This window comes from Pagrus pagrus, assembly GCF_965226575.1.
Source record: "Pagrus pagrus genome assembly, chromosome: 7".
NCBI classification, from domain to species: domain Eukaryota; kingdom Metazoa; phylum Chordata; class Actinopteri; order Spariformes; family Sparidae; genus Pagrus; species Pagrus pagrus.
The window spans coordinates 35,387,869-35,404,706 of record NC_140191.1 but is presented as its reverse complement, the minus strand read 5'-3'; the positions used below and the strand labels follow the sequence as shown (position 1 = coordinate 35,404,706).

The window sequence follows — 16,838 nt, the reverse complement described above, 5'->3', positions numbered from 1 at the left end:
CTCTGCCTCTGTTAACGTTCACCCATGAGAACACCTGTCGAGGCGGTGCCGGTGTCTACCGGCCTGACCAGAGCTCAGACTGACCGGAACTCAGACTGACCGGAGACCGCGGTGGGCCGAGGAAATGTTCTGATTGACTTGAATGGGAGTGAATTGCTCCGGCGCGCGGTCCGGGTCCGGTTCGACAGATCCAGCAGTAGCCTACTGGTGAGTGACAGCATAATCATGCTGCCTTTGGTCTGTGCATTCAACATGTTTATTTATTTTATTCAAACGGAACAATATATTGTTATAGCCTAGATTTAAAAAGGCAAGATATCTTTGTCCCGCTATTGTTGTGCTCGATAGATGGTGAAGAGTGGTTGTCGCTGTTTTCACGAGGTTGTTGTTGTCGTCATAAGGTTGTTGTCATAGAATGGATCTGTTTACCTAACAGACGTCTGTGTGCTCCGTTGTGGCCTTCAGTATTATTGAGCTCTTTGCTGCTCCCCATCCCTGTTCTCTCATTGCTCTGAGCTTGGTTTTGTCAGCTTATGACGTGGAATAATGCATACTTCATTTAGGCTCATTTAGTGCATGGATCTGTGAGGAACACATCAGTAACAAGAGAAAGCACTGTCGTTTTTCTGGTATGCAGCACTTTCAATATAACACACTTGCATTCTGTAATCACCGTCAGTAAATAATAATATGGAAACAATATAAAATATCTTTCAACAAGAAAAAAAGATGCACAATGTTCAGCTGTCAGAAATTAAAAACTAGCCTCATCTCTTTTCATATTTGGTTGTGATCACTCCTATTCCTCAGCTCTCTCAGCTCTCAGCAGCCCGCGATCGCAGCTCCTTTGATGTGAACACGCACAGAGCACAAAGCTCAGAGCCGGACAATGACCACCATCGTGATACAGTTAGCTCTGACCGGGGCTTTAGGTTTTGTTGAGCCGGGTTATGAACACAGAGCCTGGAGATGTTGAGCCTCCTTCGTAGTAAAGGCCTGAGGTCTACTCTTCATGTAACAACTGCGCCACCTCGTGGCTAAACATCAACTGCACTGAAGTCAACAAAACTTCATACGTTCTCATTTTCAAATGATTATGAATACTATTATTTTTATTTGAAGCCGGGTCAGTCTTGACTGTGGGTGTTGGGGACCTCTGTGTCTGCTAGTGTCTATAATACAGCAATATTTTTGTGGACATTATCAAACAGAAGAACTTTTATTTTGAAAAGCACAGGGCAAGGAAGCACATTAGCCAGTCAGAGGACCCGCCCACCAACGGAAACAAAATATTGAGTGGTAAATTCGTTTTGTAAGTGAGAACCAAAAAACAAGAAAACGAGCTGAACTTTTGATTTTCGTTTTTTGCCCCAAAACTGCTTGTGTCAATTATTTCCAGAAAACAGACTGATAAAACGTACCTTGGTCCTCTACCTGGCTGAGAATTGTTTCTCAACCATTCTTTTATCTGTGACGCACGTTCGTCTGATATGGTACATTCTGTAAAAAAAAAAAAAAAAACAAGTTGTCAGTCACTATAATATGGATGTTTTTCTTCATCAAATAATTTTTCAGTTCAATAATTACCTGGTATGAAAGCCCTTGCAAGAGCACCATCATCTGGCGTTTGCGGCGCTGTCTGTGCCGTGCTCCGCGACCTGCTGGTTGATCTCAGCCTCTTCCTGATGTTACGCAGCCTTTCCTCCAGGAATCCAGTGGCTGGCCTGTGGCTCCGTCCTGGGGTGTACCATATTTCCTGCCAAGACATCAAAATCTTTGATGAATAGAGATGAGGCACGTTTTGACTTTGACAGCGTGGGCTACGGTTAGAACAGGGTTTGTCTGTACGTCTGTCTGTCCTCAGAGAAGTAGACCAATTATTGTTCCTGCTGCGCAGTGCATAACACCGGGCATCAAACAGCATGGAAGCGTTTCTAGGAGGAGTGAGCTGGATTGTGTCTTTTAACTGAATGTTTTAGCATTTAAGCCCAATTTATGGTTCTCCATGCTCCATTGCTAAAAACAGCAGACCTACAGGCTCACAGCGCGTCGCGGTCGTGACTTCCAGCCACATTTTGCCCATTTTAAGACAATTTAAGGCCTCAAATTCACGATTTTTTAATTAAGACTTTTTAAGGACCTGCGGGAACCCTGAACAAGGAGAAAAAAGAAATTGAGATCAAATGAGCAAAAAAAAAAAAAAAAAAAAAAAAATCAAATGGAATGTCAGTTTCAGGATCGAACTTGAATTTAGTAACCTATAAAAACACCAAGATTTTTTTTAAATTTAGATAGTGATGTCACATGTACGAACCCTAGTGTGTATTCTTTGGTGAGGATTCGCCAGAAATAGGAGATCTACATTGGAAATCTAGCAAAAACAGAAGGGGGCCTAGTATAGAGCCCTTGGCTGACTCCAGTTAACCAAGTAAAGTTTAAATTAAAAATCGAATTGGATTGTGACCTTAAAAATCAAATTGAATCAGTCTGAGAATCATGACACCCCTAATAAATATCTCAATGACCTTTTTCAAAAAACACTCACGCTGCCACTGCTTGATGAGTCTTTCAAACTGGGAAATGACTGAACCAAGCCCGATGCCAGGGCCTTTTTGGTCTCTGTCGTAGGACTGTAAAACAGAAAAAACACATCACACAGGTAAAAAGTGAAAACTAGATTTAAATGGATAGTTTGGATTGTAGGACATAAAGATGAATGAAATACTTACAGTTAATATAGGCAATGTGAAGGGATTAATTTATAACCAGAGTCTCGTGTTCAAAACTAATTGCAGTTGTATTGTTGACTTATTTCTTCTATAATACCGCTGTGTCCCTTCAACTAGGCACTATTTTCTGTATTTGCTGTGCAACTTTTATCAATGCACATGTGCATGCAAAACCTGTGTAAGGACACATTGTGCTGCGGTCACCCGCAGGCAGGGAACAGCGGAGGTGCATTGATAAGTTGCATAGCAAATACAGAAAATTGTGCCTAGTGACAGCATTTTTTAGAAGACATAAGTCAACAGTACAAATGCAATGACTTTTGTGGAGTAAACGTAGACTAACCAAATCAACTTTGAACACAGGACTCGGGTTATTAATTAATACCTTCGCATCAACTATATTGACGGTAAGCATTTCATACATCTTTCTTTATGTGCTATAATTCAAACTACCCCTTTAAAGTACTGCTGAAACATGTGTCTTATCCAAAAAGAATTGCTGTAGCAATTGGAAAAGTCGTTGGTTCTTCCTCGCAAATCTAGGTCAATGTCAGACCTCAAAGTAGTGTCCTGTTTTATCTCAAGTGAAATGAAAATAAACTACATGTTATAATTTTACTTTTCAAATGAGAATGTTGGTGCATTTAACAGGAACCCTATTCAACATAAAAAAAAATAAAAAAATCTATTTAAGTACTTCGCTCCAAACTTCTCAATGAGGTGCGACACCAAGATACGGACGAGGAGACGTCTCTGGCTAGTTGTGATGACATTATCCTCATCAAGGCCCTCAACAATTTGCTTGCCATCAGGTAAGCCTGTAAGAACCTGCCGGACATCCTGAGAAAGAAGAGACATTGCAGATTTAAAATTCAGTTTTGTTTCTAAATTTTGGCTTTGATTAATTGCCCAGCCTAGTGTTGAGTAAACAAAGTGACACCCAAGTCTTAAAGTGGAACTTACAAAATGTGGAATAACGTGTATTGTCTGTATCAGCTGATTCTCTGGTACCAGAGCTGCTGCTTGTTCCTCCATGGGGGTTGGAGGAGTGGCAGTTGGTGTGACATCATAGATTGTAGGTGGGATAGCAGTCGCAACAGCAGGTTGAACCTACGCAGAAAATCCAGGTTAATATAATAAACAGTGGTGGCCACCTAGAATAGCTGGCTGAGCATCAGTAATGTAAACTAGACTGCACTCTCCGCTGGTCGTTACAATACATTTGGAAACCTATGTGGACAGTGGTGCAGCACACTTTTAGAGGGTGCACATCAGACACAAAACCATTCAGAAATTATTCACCCAGGTGCCCTGTTTTTAGGTGTAAAAGGTGACAAGTTTGCTTTCTTGGACCATGCAGGTGTCTTTAAAGAAGTGACTTCTAAAACATAACTGTGGCAGTGATTAAGACTGTATATGGAGCATATAGACATTAAGTGATTAAACAAAAAATACTTACAGTACAACTTATCACATCCCAGTAGTCACTTAAAGAACATCCCAGTAGTTCGGTAACGTCATCCAGGGGTGATAGTAAAAAAAAATCCTGAGCCTGAACTTTTTTTCCCTGGGAGATAAGCGAGCCCCTAAGCCACGATGTATGCCGTGATCAACACGATTGTCAAGCGGGATCCAGGGGTGTGATTCCCTGGGACAACATTTTGATAAATAGTCCATTAAATTAAATATTTTGATGACTTTTGTGGACATAAATGTACATTTTTCAGACATGAGATGAACAAACCCAATACAAGCCTATATTACAGTAGCATCTTAATTGTGTAGAGCATCAGAGCTCTTGGGACCCTGGGCCTGGTAGGCCTGTTCAGTATTAAATCGGCCGATTATAGCCCGTTTGAGACTAATCGGTAATCGGCCAAAACTCGCCGATTGTCGCCGATATTTTCAGAAATAAAATGCAGGGAATAAGACTTGGTTTTACTTTGAAAATGTTCCCCCATTTGAAAAGATCCCCGACATTAGGCTATTTATCCTGTAGAGGGTGCACCGACCTCATGACAAACTCCGCTGCCTGCTCCAGATCAGTGACTGATCTGGAGCAGGCTGCAGCAGGGACGCACGGAGGAGAGTGGTCCGCCTCAACGGTAAATAAACAAGTTTGTGAAATAAACAATAAGTCAACAAGTTTCAATTCAACCCACTTCACGATGTTCCCCGCTGTGTTGGTCTCGATCACGCCGAGTTAACGTTTAAGCACTATGTAATATGCAAGCTAAAGTTAGAATTAGCCATCTGCTATTAGCCTTGCTACACATATTAGCCGTGCCAGTAACGGTAGAATAAACATAACAGTACACATTACGTAATCGACTAGCTACTTCTCTCACTGAGGCAGCTGCATGTCTCCAGATAAGACCGGAGCAAACTGAGTAACGTGAGTTAAGACGGGGAGGCACCGACCAGCGGAGGGGAGGGAGGGGGGCGAGTAGTTGAAAACGCTTTTCTGGTCAGAGTTTGATTCATGATAAATCCGTGGTATATTACTGAGATGATCAGTCGGTCTTCCTGTCGGCGTAAAGAGCAGTAGCTAATGGTGCCTTGTTGTAGGCCTAATGTTGGATGGTTGTCATGTTAATATGCTGCTTGACTCAGCAATAAAAAGGATTTGAAATTATTTTTCTGCCTTTTATTCTTTGTAGAAGTGTCTGAAAGGCTCAAAAGCAGCCATTTGTTAAAAAAAAAACAGTAAATATGTAGATATATTACTTAAATTAATAAAATTTTAAAACTTTATATAAAAAAAAAAAAATCGGCCGATTAATCGGTTATCGGATTTTTTCCCCCCTAATAATCGGTATCAGCCCCAAAAAGTCCTATCAGTTGGGCCCTAGTGTTTTGGCCGTAAATGTGGGTGAGGATAGAGCTCCAGGAAGAGAGAGTGATGCTCTTCAATGATTTTGCTTAAGCACAGTGTTGCTGCTACAGTAAGCGAAGGAGAAAAGATGAACTCCATGCACAAGAGGAGGAGGAGTAGAAGTTCCCAATGCTTGTTATCCATAGGGATAAGGTCACCTATCATTGGCGGCAGTAACCTAAGTAGGCACCACATTTGAGATGCTGACTGCCGTATTGAGCCTTCAGGGTTTCTGAGATCACTCTTGCTTATGACAGAAGGTTTGTTACCCTTATCACAAAATCCATAGTCAAAGCTTGTTATTCTGTAATTAAGCTTTTCTAGTGTGAGATGCTTTTGCTCAATTAGCGAATTCAACACAAGTTTGAATTCATAGGGCCCCACCCCTTCAAGTACATCATGCATGATGTCAACTGCCACATTGTCTGATACATGGTAAAAAGACAAGTTGTTCAAGACACTGTCTCTTTTCAGGCCTGTCTGGGAGGAGTCAGCTGTACGCAAATCTGCCTCATAACTATTGCGATCACGCAATAGTGCAGGATCTTCCAGCGTCATAGACCTCACCCCCCATTTATTTACTTTGCAGAACCGACACACATAATTTCCACTGAAGCTTTCAATGTAGCCAATGCAAGCCCAAATTGTCTCCAACTACCTGGACCACTGTGAACTTGACAACACCTTGATACTTGGGGGTATCAACAAGGATGCCATCACTCTCTAGGCACCTGATCTCTTCCACGATCGGGCGTAGGATTGCATCAAGGCCATAGGTCGCTACTTCATCAGATTTGTACACCGCTAAAAGGAACTGTGACTGCAAACTTGATAGCAGGTCTGGTGGCAAGCTCTTCAAGATGAAATAAATAAGTCCTAACTTGTGAATTCCAATCTTAGAACCAAGCGGATTTACTATCTCACAATCATCTTGGTAAATCACAAGTGGGATTGAAACCTCGTTCTGGAACAATGGATGTGTTTTACAAAACTCCCCATCAAAAACATCCTGAATTGCATCACCCTCTCTGCGCTGCCATTTCAGCATGGCCTGTAAAATCCCGGGAATTTCAAGAATCTTGGTCAAAAGGCTCTTTAATGGAATACGGTGATATGAATCAGGAACTCCAACTTGCTGGACAATGCCAGTGGCAGAGGCCGTTGGCTGAACATAGGAAACCCCAGACAAAAGCTCCTCAACTGGCTGAATGAAGTTTCCAGATTTAGCAAAATACTGCATCCGTTTATAATCTGTCTCCATTCCTTTGAAAGGCTCAGCTGCTTCTGAGAACTCCACCCCAAGCTCTTCTACCTCTGGGCTTTGATCAAGACCAAACTGACGAAATAAAGACATAGTCTTTGATTGCAGTCTGCTGACAATATTGCTAATTAAACTGGAGGTATGCTGAACCACAAAGTTTAAGTTTGAGTATGTCATAGAAGATTTAGATTTGGGCTAAAAAGAGGGCCACCCGATTGGTAATGCCCTCTGGCTCTAGTTCATCCCAATCCTCCTCAACTTCCTCATCTCCCTGTGCTGGCTCCATTTCAGCATTCAGCATTTCAACATTCTGTACATAAACAGGTGGGGCTGGACCTTCAAAGGGGTCATCAAGAGTATTTCCAACTTCATGCTCCTTTTCCAAGTGTCTTTTAAATGACCACATGTAAGAAAATGTCCTACCACAACCACTTTCACTACACTGGAAATGTGTTGATGCCGAGTTTACATGGTGTACTGCACGTAAATGCATAAAAAGACTCTTGATACCCCCTGAAATTTGCCTTTTGCACTTAAAGCAAGTATATGCCATCTTTCCAAAGAAACTATTAAATACTCAGAAATAACAGTGTGTGGAAAACTGAAGAATTGAGCCTCTCACGTCTACATTCATCTCAACTACTTACAAGTCCTCTAAATTTTTTGAGGAACTTGAACCTAGGGCCAGCTCTTGGGATCAACTGGTTGATGGTAGCCTCATCTAAAAGAAGAAAACTCTCATCAATTCCCTCCTCTGAAAGACAAAAATAGAACACAAAGACATCTTTGTTTTTACAACAGAGGAGCAGAAAACAAAAATGTATGGCTAATTACATGGAAGCTATAGTAATAAACATGCATATTCCATCATTTATTTTTACAAAATAGAATGAAGCACTGAAAGCCTACAAAAGACATGTGCCCTATTCATTTATTGGAGTCACTTTGACACATTACATGGAAGCTATTGAAAAAAAAGAGGAAATTATATTTCATAAGAATTTATACAAAAAAGGAATGCAGTCAACTCCATGATTGTCCAGATTATCACTATAGCCCCTTTCACACAATACCTGACAATTACGGACATTGCCCATTAGGGCAGTATGTGTGAACGAAAATGTGCGTATCAAACGGCCGGGACCTGTATTGGACATTTACCTGCAGCCACCCTAGTGTGAACACAGTATTACACAGGTGAGCAGGGCGGGCATGTTGATGATGTACAGTATCTATCATGCCACTGGAGGGAAATACAAACTTCCACCGCGGAAGAAGGATCATTTAACAACTAGAGGCGATAAGAACAATACTATCCAGCTGCAGCCCCGGAAAATGCCAAACTGGCGAGACAACGAGATCCGCAAACTCCTGGCAGTGAGGGCCGATGCCAAGATAGTTCCGCAAATCAAAGGGACGGCGAGGGACTCATGTCCGCAGCATACTTTCTGCGACATGCCCTGCCTCCTGCGCGCGCTTCACCCAGCTGACGCCGCTTGCCTGAATTGAACGGTATATTTCCAGTGAGTGTGAACACGCCTATCATGGACAATGTGCGGTTGTGTGCTACATGTGTGAAAGAGTATAAACAGGTGTTGTTCGTGGCTGATTAAATGGAAATTGTCTGTTGTTCATGTCTGAAAAGGGCTTATGAGTAGCAATGCAGACATGATATGCCGTGGATGGGGGGAAAAAAAATTCTTACCTTTAAATCTTTCTATAAGGTCTGTCAGCTGCCACTCTGTCAAAGTGTTGATGACAAAGTTGTCCATTGATCTGAAACAAACACAAAAAGAGCTTAAGCAAAAATAAAATTGCTATTGTATTAACTATTCAGATATCACTATTCCAAAAGCAATGCAAACTAGCAGCATAATGTAATCCAATGTGAAGATAAAAAGCTTGTTTGTGGGTGAACAGTGAACACAGCCATTTTATTTAGCATCACAAAATATAGAGAAACCAATCCTCCCTCTCTCCCTTTATAATTCATATGATAAATTGCATACACGTAAATTGAGCTAAATTTACATCACTATAACAATCACTATGTTTTTACTTCACAAGAATATTAGTCGCTGCTCACAGCATAAATGAAGGGCACCACTGTGTTTTAATCTCATAGCCCCCCTTCACTCAAGTGGCCCTTGTCGTTTGCCAGGCAGCCATTGTAAATAAGAATTTGTTCTTAATGAGTTACCTGGTAAAATAAAGGTGAAATAAATTTTAAAATAAAAATGTTATTAGTGTCTACAACAGATTAACCAACCATTTTGAGGAGATATAGCATAGATTTGATAAATCATTACTTGGTTTTATATTGAAAACATATACACATTTTAAATAGCTTACTTTAAATGCAAATAAATGCATTTAGTCAAACGTATCAGGTTCTCTCACTGTTTTTATATACTTTAATCAGTCAAACACTATGCTATGCCTTCACATTTTAAAAGTTTCAGGAAAAATAAGTGTATTATGATAAGGAGGAATTAACATTGCAGGCTCGTTATTTCTCTCAACATCCCTTTTTAGTCATCTTGGATTAGCCTTGTGCTCTGTGTTTTCACAACCGACAGCAGGTATTAGCCATTCAGGGGCAGAGTAGGGCCGGTGTCGTGCCAAAAAGTGATCGTCTGCCAGAATCTGATTTCCGGCCGCGGGAGCGCGCACAGCAGCCCGTTGAGCGGTAGCGTTTAAACGTCTGGTTTTCTCTGGATGAAACGGTCATGATATGCAGATACACACAAATGTACGTCCGCAATTATAGCAAAGGTATGTGTCTTAGAAAGTTTAACGTTTGTTGTTACGTAATTATCACAACTGTGGCCAAAAGAAGTGGAGTTTGTAGCGAAATCAGGCCTGACAATTACGTGATAGACATGTCCCTATGTGCTTGGTATGTATGATGCCTTTGTTTAGCCCTGTCTGATGAATTAGATTGTAATGAATGTGATTTATAGGTGTGGATTTTCAATAAAGAAATGATCACTTTTGCAATTATCCTCGTGACTCTGCATTATCTTTTATCTGATCTGGGCTCTACATTTGCTTCCCATGTTTGGATGTGTCTTGTACATCTAATATTCTTGTTTATGCCTACTATTTGGAGACAATACTATGAAAGACATGATTCGGGAGGGTTACATAAGCCTATAAAATAACAGTTTTCACCTGCCAAAAACTGATTGAAGGCATAGTAGAGCTACTGAGAGGTTATTTCTGCCTAAATATGACTTGATCTCATTCTTGAGCTTCATAATATAAAGATCTGAGCTCACAGGACAGCTTGAAATTCTTTTAAAGGACCATTACAACAGAAAATGGGCCTTTTCAGCTGCCAAAAAGTGATTGAAGGACATATACAGTTACTGAGAGGTTATTTCTGCCTAAATATGACTTGATCTCATTCTTGACCTTCATAATATGAAGATCTGAGCTCACAGGACAGCTTGAAAATCTTTTAAAGGACCATTACAACAGAAAATGTGCCTTTTCACCTGCCAAAAAGTGATTGAAGGCCAAATACAGTTACTCAAATGTTATTTCTGCCTAAATATGACTTGATCTCATTCTTGAGCTTCATAATATAAAGATCTGAGCTCACAGGACAGCTTGAAAATCTTTTAAAGGACCATTACAACAGAAAATGGGCCTTTTCACCTGCCAAAAAGTGATTGAAGGACATATACAGTTATTGAAAAGTTATTTCTGCCTAAATATGACTTGATCTCATTCTTGAGCTTCATAATATGAAGATCTGAGCTCACAGGACAGCTTGAAATTCTTTTAAAGGACCATTACAACAGAAAATGGGCCTTTTCAGCTGCCAAAAAGTGATTGAAGGCCAAATACAGTTACTCAAATGTTATTTCTGCCTAAATATGACTTGATCTCATTCTTGAGCTTCATAATATAAAGATCTGAGCTCACAGGACAGCTTGAAAATCTTTTAAAGGACCATTACAACAGAAAATGGGCCTTTTCAGCTGCCAAAAAGTGATTGAAGGACATATACAGTTATTGAAAAGTTATTTCTGCCTAAATATGACTTGATCTCATTCTTGAGCTTCATAATATGAAGATCTGAGCTCACAGGACAGCTTGAAAATCTTTTAAAGGACCATTACAACAGAAAATGGGCCTTTTCACCTGCCAAAAAGTGATTGAAGGCCAAATAGTTACTCAAATGTTATTTCTGCCTAAATATGACTTGATCTCATTCTTGAGCTTCATAATATAAAGATCTGAGCTCACAGGACAGCTTGAAAATCTTTTAAAGGACCATTACAACAGAAAATGGGCCTTTTCAGCTGCCAAAAGGTGATTGAAGGACATATACAGTTACTGAGAGGTTATTTCTGCCTAAATATGACTTGATCTCATTCTTGACCTTCATAATATGAAGATCTGAGCTCAAGAGACAGCTTGAAATTCTTTTAAAGGACCATTACAACAGAAAATGGGCCTTTTCAGCTGCCAAAAAGTGATTGAAGGCCAAATACAGTTACTCAAATGTTATTTCTGCCTAAATATGACTTGATCTCATTCTTGAGCTTCATAATATGAAGATCTGAGCTCACAGGACAGCTTGAAAATCTTTTAAAGGACCATTACAACAGAAAATGGGCCTTTTCAGCTGCCAAAAAGTGATTGAAGGACATATACAGTTATTGAAAAGTTATTTCTGCCTAAATATGACTTGATCTCATTCTTGAGCTTCATAATATAAAGATCTGAGCTCACAGGACAGCTTGAAAATCTTTTAAAGGACCATTACAACAGAAAATGGGCCTTTTCACCTGCCAAAAAGTGATTGAGGCCAAATACAGTTACTCAAATGTTATTTCTGCCTAAATATGACTTGATCTCATTCTTGAGCTTCATAATATAAAGATCTATAAAGATGTATATGTCCTTCAATCACTTTTTGGCAGGTGAAAAGGCACATTTTCTGTTGTAATGGTCCTTTAAAAGATTTTCAAGCTGTCCTGTGAGCTCAGATCTTTATATTATGAAGGTCATGAATGAGATCAAGTCATATTTAGGCAGAAATAACCTCTCAGTAACTGTATATGTCCTTCAATCACTTTTTGGCAGCTGAAAAGGCCCATTTTCTGTTGTAATGGTCCTTTAAAAGAATTTCAAGCTGTCCTGTGAGCTCAGATCTTCATATTATGAAGCTCAAGAATGAGATCAAGTCATATTTAGGCAGAAATAACTTTTCAATAACTGTATATGGCCTTCAATCACTTTTTGGCAGCTGAAAAGGCCCATTTTCTGTTGTAATGGTCCTTTAAAAGATTTTCAAGCTGTCCTGTGAGCTCAGATCTTCATATTATGAAGCTTAAGAATGAGATCAAGTCATATTTAGGCAGAAATAACCTCTCAGTAGCTCTACTATGCCTTCAATCAGTTTTTGGCAGGTGAAAACTGTTATTTTATAGGCTTATGTAACCCTCCCGAATCATGTCTTTCATAGTATTGTCTCCAAATAGTAGGCATAAACAAGAATATTAGATGTACAAGACACATCCAAACATGGGAAGCAAATGTAGAGCCCAGATCAGATAAAAGATAATGCAGAGTCACGAGGATAATTGCAAAAGTGATCATTTCTTTATTGAAAATCCACACCTATAAATCACATTCATTACAATCTAATTCATCAGACAGGGCTAAACAAAGGCATCATACATACCAAGCACATAGGGACATGTCTATCACGTAATTGTCAGGCCTGATTTCGCTACAAACTCCACTTCTTTTGGCCACAGTTGTGATAATTACGTAACAACAAACGTTAAACTTTCTAAGACACATACCTTTGCTATAATTGCGGACGTACATTTGTGTGTATCTGCATATCATGACCGTTTCATCCAGAGAAAACCAGACGTTTAAACGCTACCGCTCAACGGGCTGCTGTGCGCGCTCCCGCGGCCGGAAATCAGATTCTGGCAGACGATCACTTTTTGGCACGACACCTGTCTCTGGGCAGAGAGGAGACCATAGCAACGGTCTGGTCAAAAACGGATAACGACCATAATCCCATTTTTCGCGCGTTTATTGATAGCCGGCTAGCAAAGCAACTAACTGGCGAACTAGCCTGTTAGTTAGCAAACCAGTTGAAAAAAAAAAAAGTAGTAAGCAAACCAGTTAGCTAGCTGGCGAACTAACTGGCAAGCCAGCGAACCAGTTAACTGGCGAACTAGCCTGTTAGCTAGCAAACTAGTTAACTGGCGAATTACCTGGCTAGCTAGCAAACTAGCTGGCAAATTAGCCTGCTAGCTAGCGAACCAGCTAGCTAGAACTCAATATACATGACCATATGCCCATGGGCATTATGAACTAGTTTCATTAATTCACTCGGTAAATGGCTGAGACCAAACAGATAAGCTGTGTGTGCTTCCATGAAAACGGCTAAATGGCTAGCTACGTTTTTAGCCAAACCGACCAACTAAAGATACTACTTTAATAGGTAACGCAACACAGACAATGTGAATTAGATATGTAGTGTGCACAAACCTTTTATTATTGATTTGCCTCGCCACGAGGATGATCGGTCAGGTTCTCCCGGTGCATGAGCGCTCGGTGTGTGGACTCTGGTGGAGCAGCAAGGAACCGTGACCCCTGGGAAATCAGGCGGGCGGGTGAAGTCGACGTGATGACGTAATAACGTGATGACGTTCGAAGCACAAACAACCCAGGTGCTGAGTCAACCGATGTATGTTGGGTTGATGGATTTTGACTCGCATGAGATGCACAAAAATAACCCAAATCCCATATAAATAACCCATAATGGATAAAACATTTCATAACCCCGCGGTTGGGTAGATGAAATAACCCAGCTGTTTTTAGAGAGTAGTTTTAGTAGCTTTAGGGCCCACACAGAGAAAAATACGTATCGAAAGTATTCATTTTTTCTAGATGCCTTTGCTTTTCGTCAGCAGTTAGGTGAGCTATTTTCTATCAAGATGGGTGTCTTTGGGGCAAAGAGGAGTCGCCTCCTCATTGCCCCAAAGACACTGATCTTGATACAGTGTAGCTATGACCGGAAATGGCTATGCACTCCAGTACGCCCGGAAGTTTCCATGACGACCGCTTGTGCACATAGACATATATACGCTTGTGCACCTAGCGAATAGATGGTGGTGTTCTCTATTTTCAGTCTTTAATGCGTAATCATAACTTAATGTCATGTAGATGAACTACAAAAACCAGCAGACAATCACAGACTGTGAGGAAAGGGGAGGAAGCAGCCGCAGGATGCATTTTTATTTTCTCAGATTAATCTGTTCAATCTGCAAAATGTATGGTGCTGGGTCGTAAAATCACTAGGCCTACTCAATATTACTCATAAAAAAAATGAGTAAATGTATTGAGCATGCTTGGTGTGAAGAGGTGTGCAAACATCAAACTAAAAGGAGACTTCATGAAACGGGCTTCATTTTAAGTGCTTTTGAAATGCAGAAAGCATGGGACTCCAAGACAGTCCTTGCAGAAATAAAGGAGGCGTTCAAGGACAGGATTCCTGAGGAAATTGGGTATTGTGTTATTGTAATATGAAGACATTTCCCCATACACTGCATGAAAAGTGGGATTTTTGGCAGTGAACGACAATTTACAGGCTGTGAAGGTGGCGTTCGTCTATGCCGAAAATTGTCGGAAAGGAGCTCGCGGAGGTGCGAACAGCTCTAATTTGCATATGAATAGCAGCGAAACCACCATTTATTTATTTATTCATTCATTCAATCATATGATATGCTATAGACTACACTATTATTACCACGGACGTAATTTGGGGGGGGGACACAGGGGACATGTCCCCTGCACTTTTTCAAAAGGCCGTTTTGGTCCCCTGCAGTTTTTACCGTCCAAAAACAATGTTACGCTATAGTAAACAGAGACGCGTCAAGCACTAGGACCAAGCAGAAAACGGCCGCTCAAGCTGAAGCCTGTTTCCCTTAGTTTAGACCGCCCACAAGCTCCTCGATTGGCTCAGCCGTTTCTTGTGTGATTGGCCGTCCCCGCTGTCACTCCATCTTGCTTGCACACCGGTCTGCTAGTTGCCCAGGAGTCCTTATTAATCTGCCGCGGTAAATTGGGCATTTGTTCTGCCTGGGTCACGTCAGCTAGAAGGATTGTAATATCAGAGGTTTCATTTACATTAACGTTTGAATCGGTGTCCATGTGCGTGCGTGCGTACGTGTGTGCGTGTGTATGTGTGTTTGGTAATTAGGCGCAGCCAGGATGTCTAGAAAAAGAAAAGTGGACATAAGAGACTTCTTTAGAACTCATGCGTTACACCCATCCTGCAACTGGCTCCCAATAAAGCAGCATATCCACTTCAACATCCTCCTCATCAATTACAAAGCTCTCAATAATCTTGTAAAGTGTCTTTGAGTTGTATTGAAAGTGCTGATAAATAAAATTAATTGTTATTATTGTTATTATTATTGTTATTATTATTATTATAACTGTAGAGCCTCAACAATGCAAAGATTAAAAAAAAGCTCATATTTAATGCCAAAGAGATACACTTTCATGAATTATTTTTATGTTGAAAGGCAGCAACTGTTTTAAAAAAACACCAACAATGAAAGATTTAGGGAAAAATACAATAAAACCTCAGATTACAAATGGGATTTTATACGTCCAAACTCATGATAATTGTGAAACTAAGTTTTTTCCTCTATAACCGTATCATCAAAATTGATGATTGTTGCTCCCCAAATTGTCCCACTGTTCATGTCATGCATCAATATATTTTTGTCAGGTGACGGATAGTAGAGATGCAGAAGGAGATACAGGAGGAGAGGCTGGAGGAGGTAGAGGAGGAGAGGCTGGAGGAGATGTAGGAGAAGAGGCTGGAGGAGGTAGAGGAGGAGAAGCTGGAGGAGATGTAGGAGAAGAGGCTGGAGGCTCACAGGTGAGGTTGAAAGAATAAACATATGTTAGTCATGAGATTAAGCATTGTGACAAATGTTAGGGTGATGATAATCTGTATCAGAGCTTTCAAAGTTCAAACACCATGCATCTATATATTTTGTCAAACTGGCCAGGTACAGTTTTATATTGAGGCCGCTGTACTAAAAAGTCTGTGTAAATGTGTAAATGTATTATTTTATTGGTAAGAAGTAGTAGCGACTAAGCAGTGAGTTCATTAACTGGGTCAGGAACTCACAGTGGGGAGGGAGTGACATAAATTTGGCAATATTTTTTGTCATTATTGTAATTAATTAAATTATAAGTTGCTCATAGATATTCCACCTTTTGTTATGTTTATCTTAGCTGGATCAGCAGCAGCCAGGGGTCAGTAGATGCTCAGGCAGTAAAGGAGCACAAGATGGAAGAGCAGAAATGAGGTCTGTTTACCATATATTCCAAAAATAAGTGTAAAATTGGTGGTACTGAGTTGGAGTAAAATTGACTAACAAGGTGAAACACAGAATTGGGTGATAATGTTTTGCTACATGCTTTACAACCATTCAAACCAAAAAAGGGAACAGTAAACTTAAAAGTAGCAATAGAAAACTAGAAGAACTTGTGTCCCCCCCACCTCTGAAATCAAAATTTCGTCCTTGATTATTACCATCAAGGACATGAATGAATTTATTGAGGAAAGGAAACTTTCAAAGACAGAGCTTTATTAGCAGAAACACAAACACACAACTATGTACAATTCTGCTCACACAACAACCGGGAAGCTATATTAGTAGCATTCAATAAAAAATATATTTTTTATTTTTTAAATTTCTATCTCATTTAATTTAATACAATATATTTAATACATTTTCTCTCATCTATGTTCTGAAGTTAAGCTTACTGTCAAGTTCATGTCCTGAAAAGCTGTTATCCAATTAGAATCGTCCGTCTCTTTTAAGGCCCGGTTAGCTGGCTCATTCATTGGTTAGGACTTCACGAATCCCGGGGAAGGCCAAGCTATGTGTTTTGGTGTGGAGAGTGACGG

The 16,838-nt window shown here is 40.3% G+C and overlaps 1 protein-coding gene and 1 long non-coding RNA gene across 13 annotated transcripts in view; one reads left to right on the top strand and one right to left on the bottom strand.

Moving 5' to 3' along the window:
• The window catches only part of LOC311260324 (uncharacterized protein), a 31,395-nt gene extending 17,894 nt beyond the window's left edge, over positions 1-13,501 (bottom strand). For 4 of the 11 annotated variants that reach the window (XM_084358022.1, XM_084358026.1, XM_084358024.1 and 1 more), the window contains exon 1: positions 1,422-1,500. Coding sequence is in view for 2 of the 11 variants with exons in the window: in XM_084358028.1 (XP_084214154.1) it covers positions 570-582; positions 1,422-1,500; positions 1,588-1,756; positions 2,546-2,630; positions 3,427-3,569; positions 3,693-3,839; positions 7,513-7,619; positions 8,571-8,637 (810 nt within the window). In the remaining 9 variants the exon portion in view is untranslated. Of the gene's footprint in view, positions 1-429; positions 583-1,421; positions 1,501-1,587; positions 1,757-2,545; positions 2,631-3,426; positions 3,570-3,692; positions 3,840-7,512; positions 7,620-8,570; positions 8,642-13,393 lie in introns of those variants that run through there. The other 7 variants (XR_014622997.1, XR_014622999.1, XR_014623000.1 and 4 more) reach the window with 5 other exon arrangements.
• LOC311260326 lies at positions 8,648-16,714 on the top strand. 2 transcript variants are annotated; one of them, XR_014623001.1, is made up of 3 exons: positions 8,648-9,640; positions 15,645-15,797; positions 16,160-16,714. It is a non-coding gene; the product is annotated as an uncharacterized lncRNA (long non-coding RNA). The 2 variants fall into 2 exon arrangements; XR_014623002.1 differs by lacking the exon at positions 8,648-9,640 and adding an exon at positions 13,914-14,964.
• Positions 16,715-16,838: the final 124 nt, after the last annotated feature.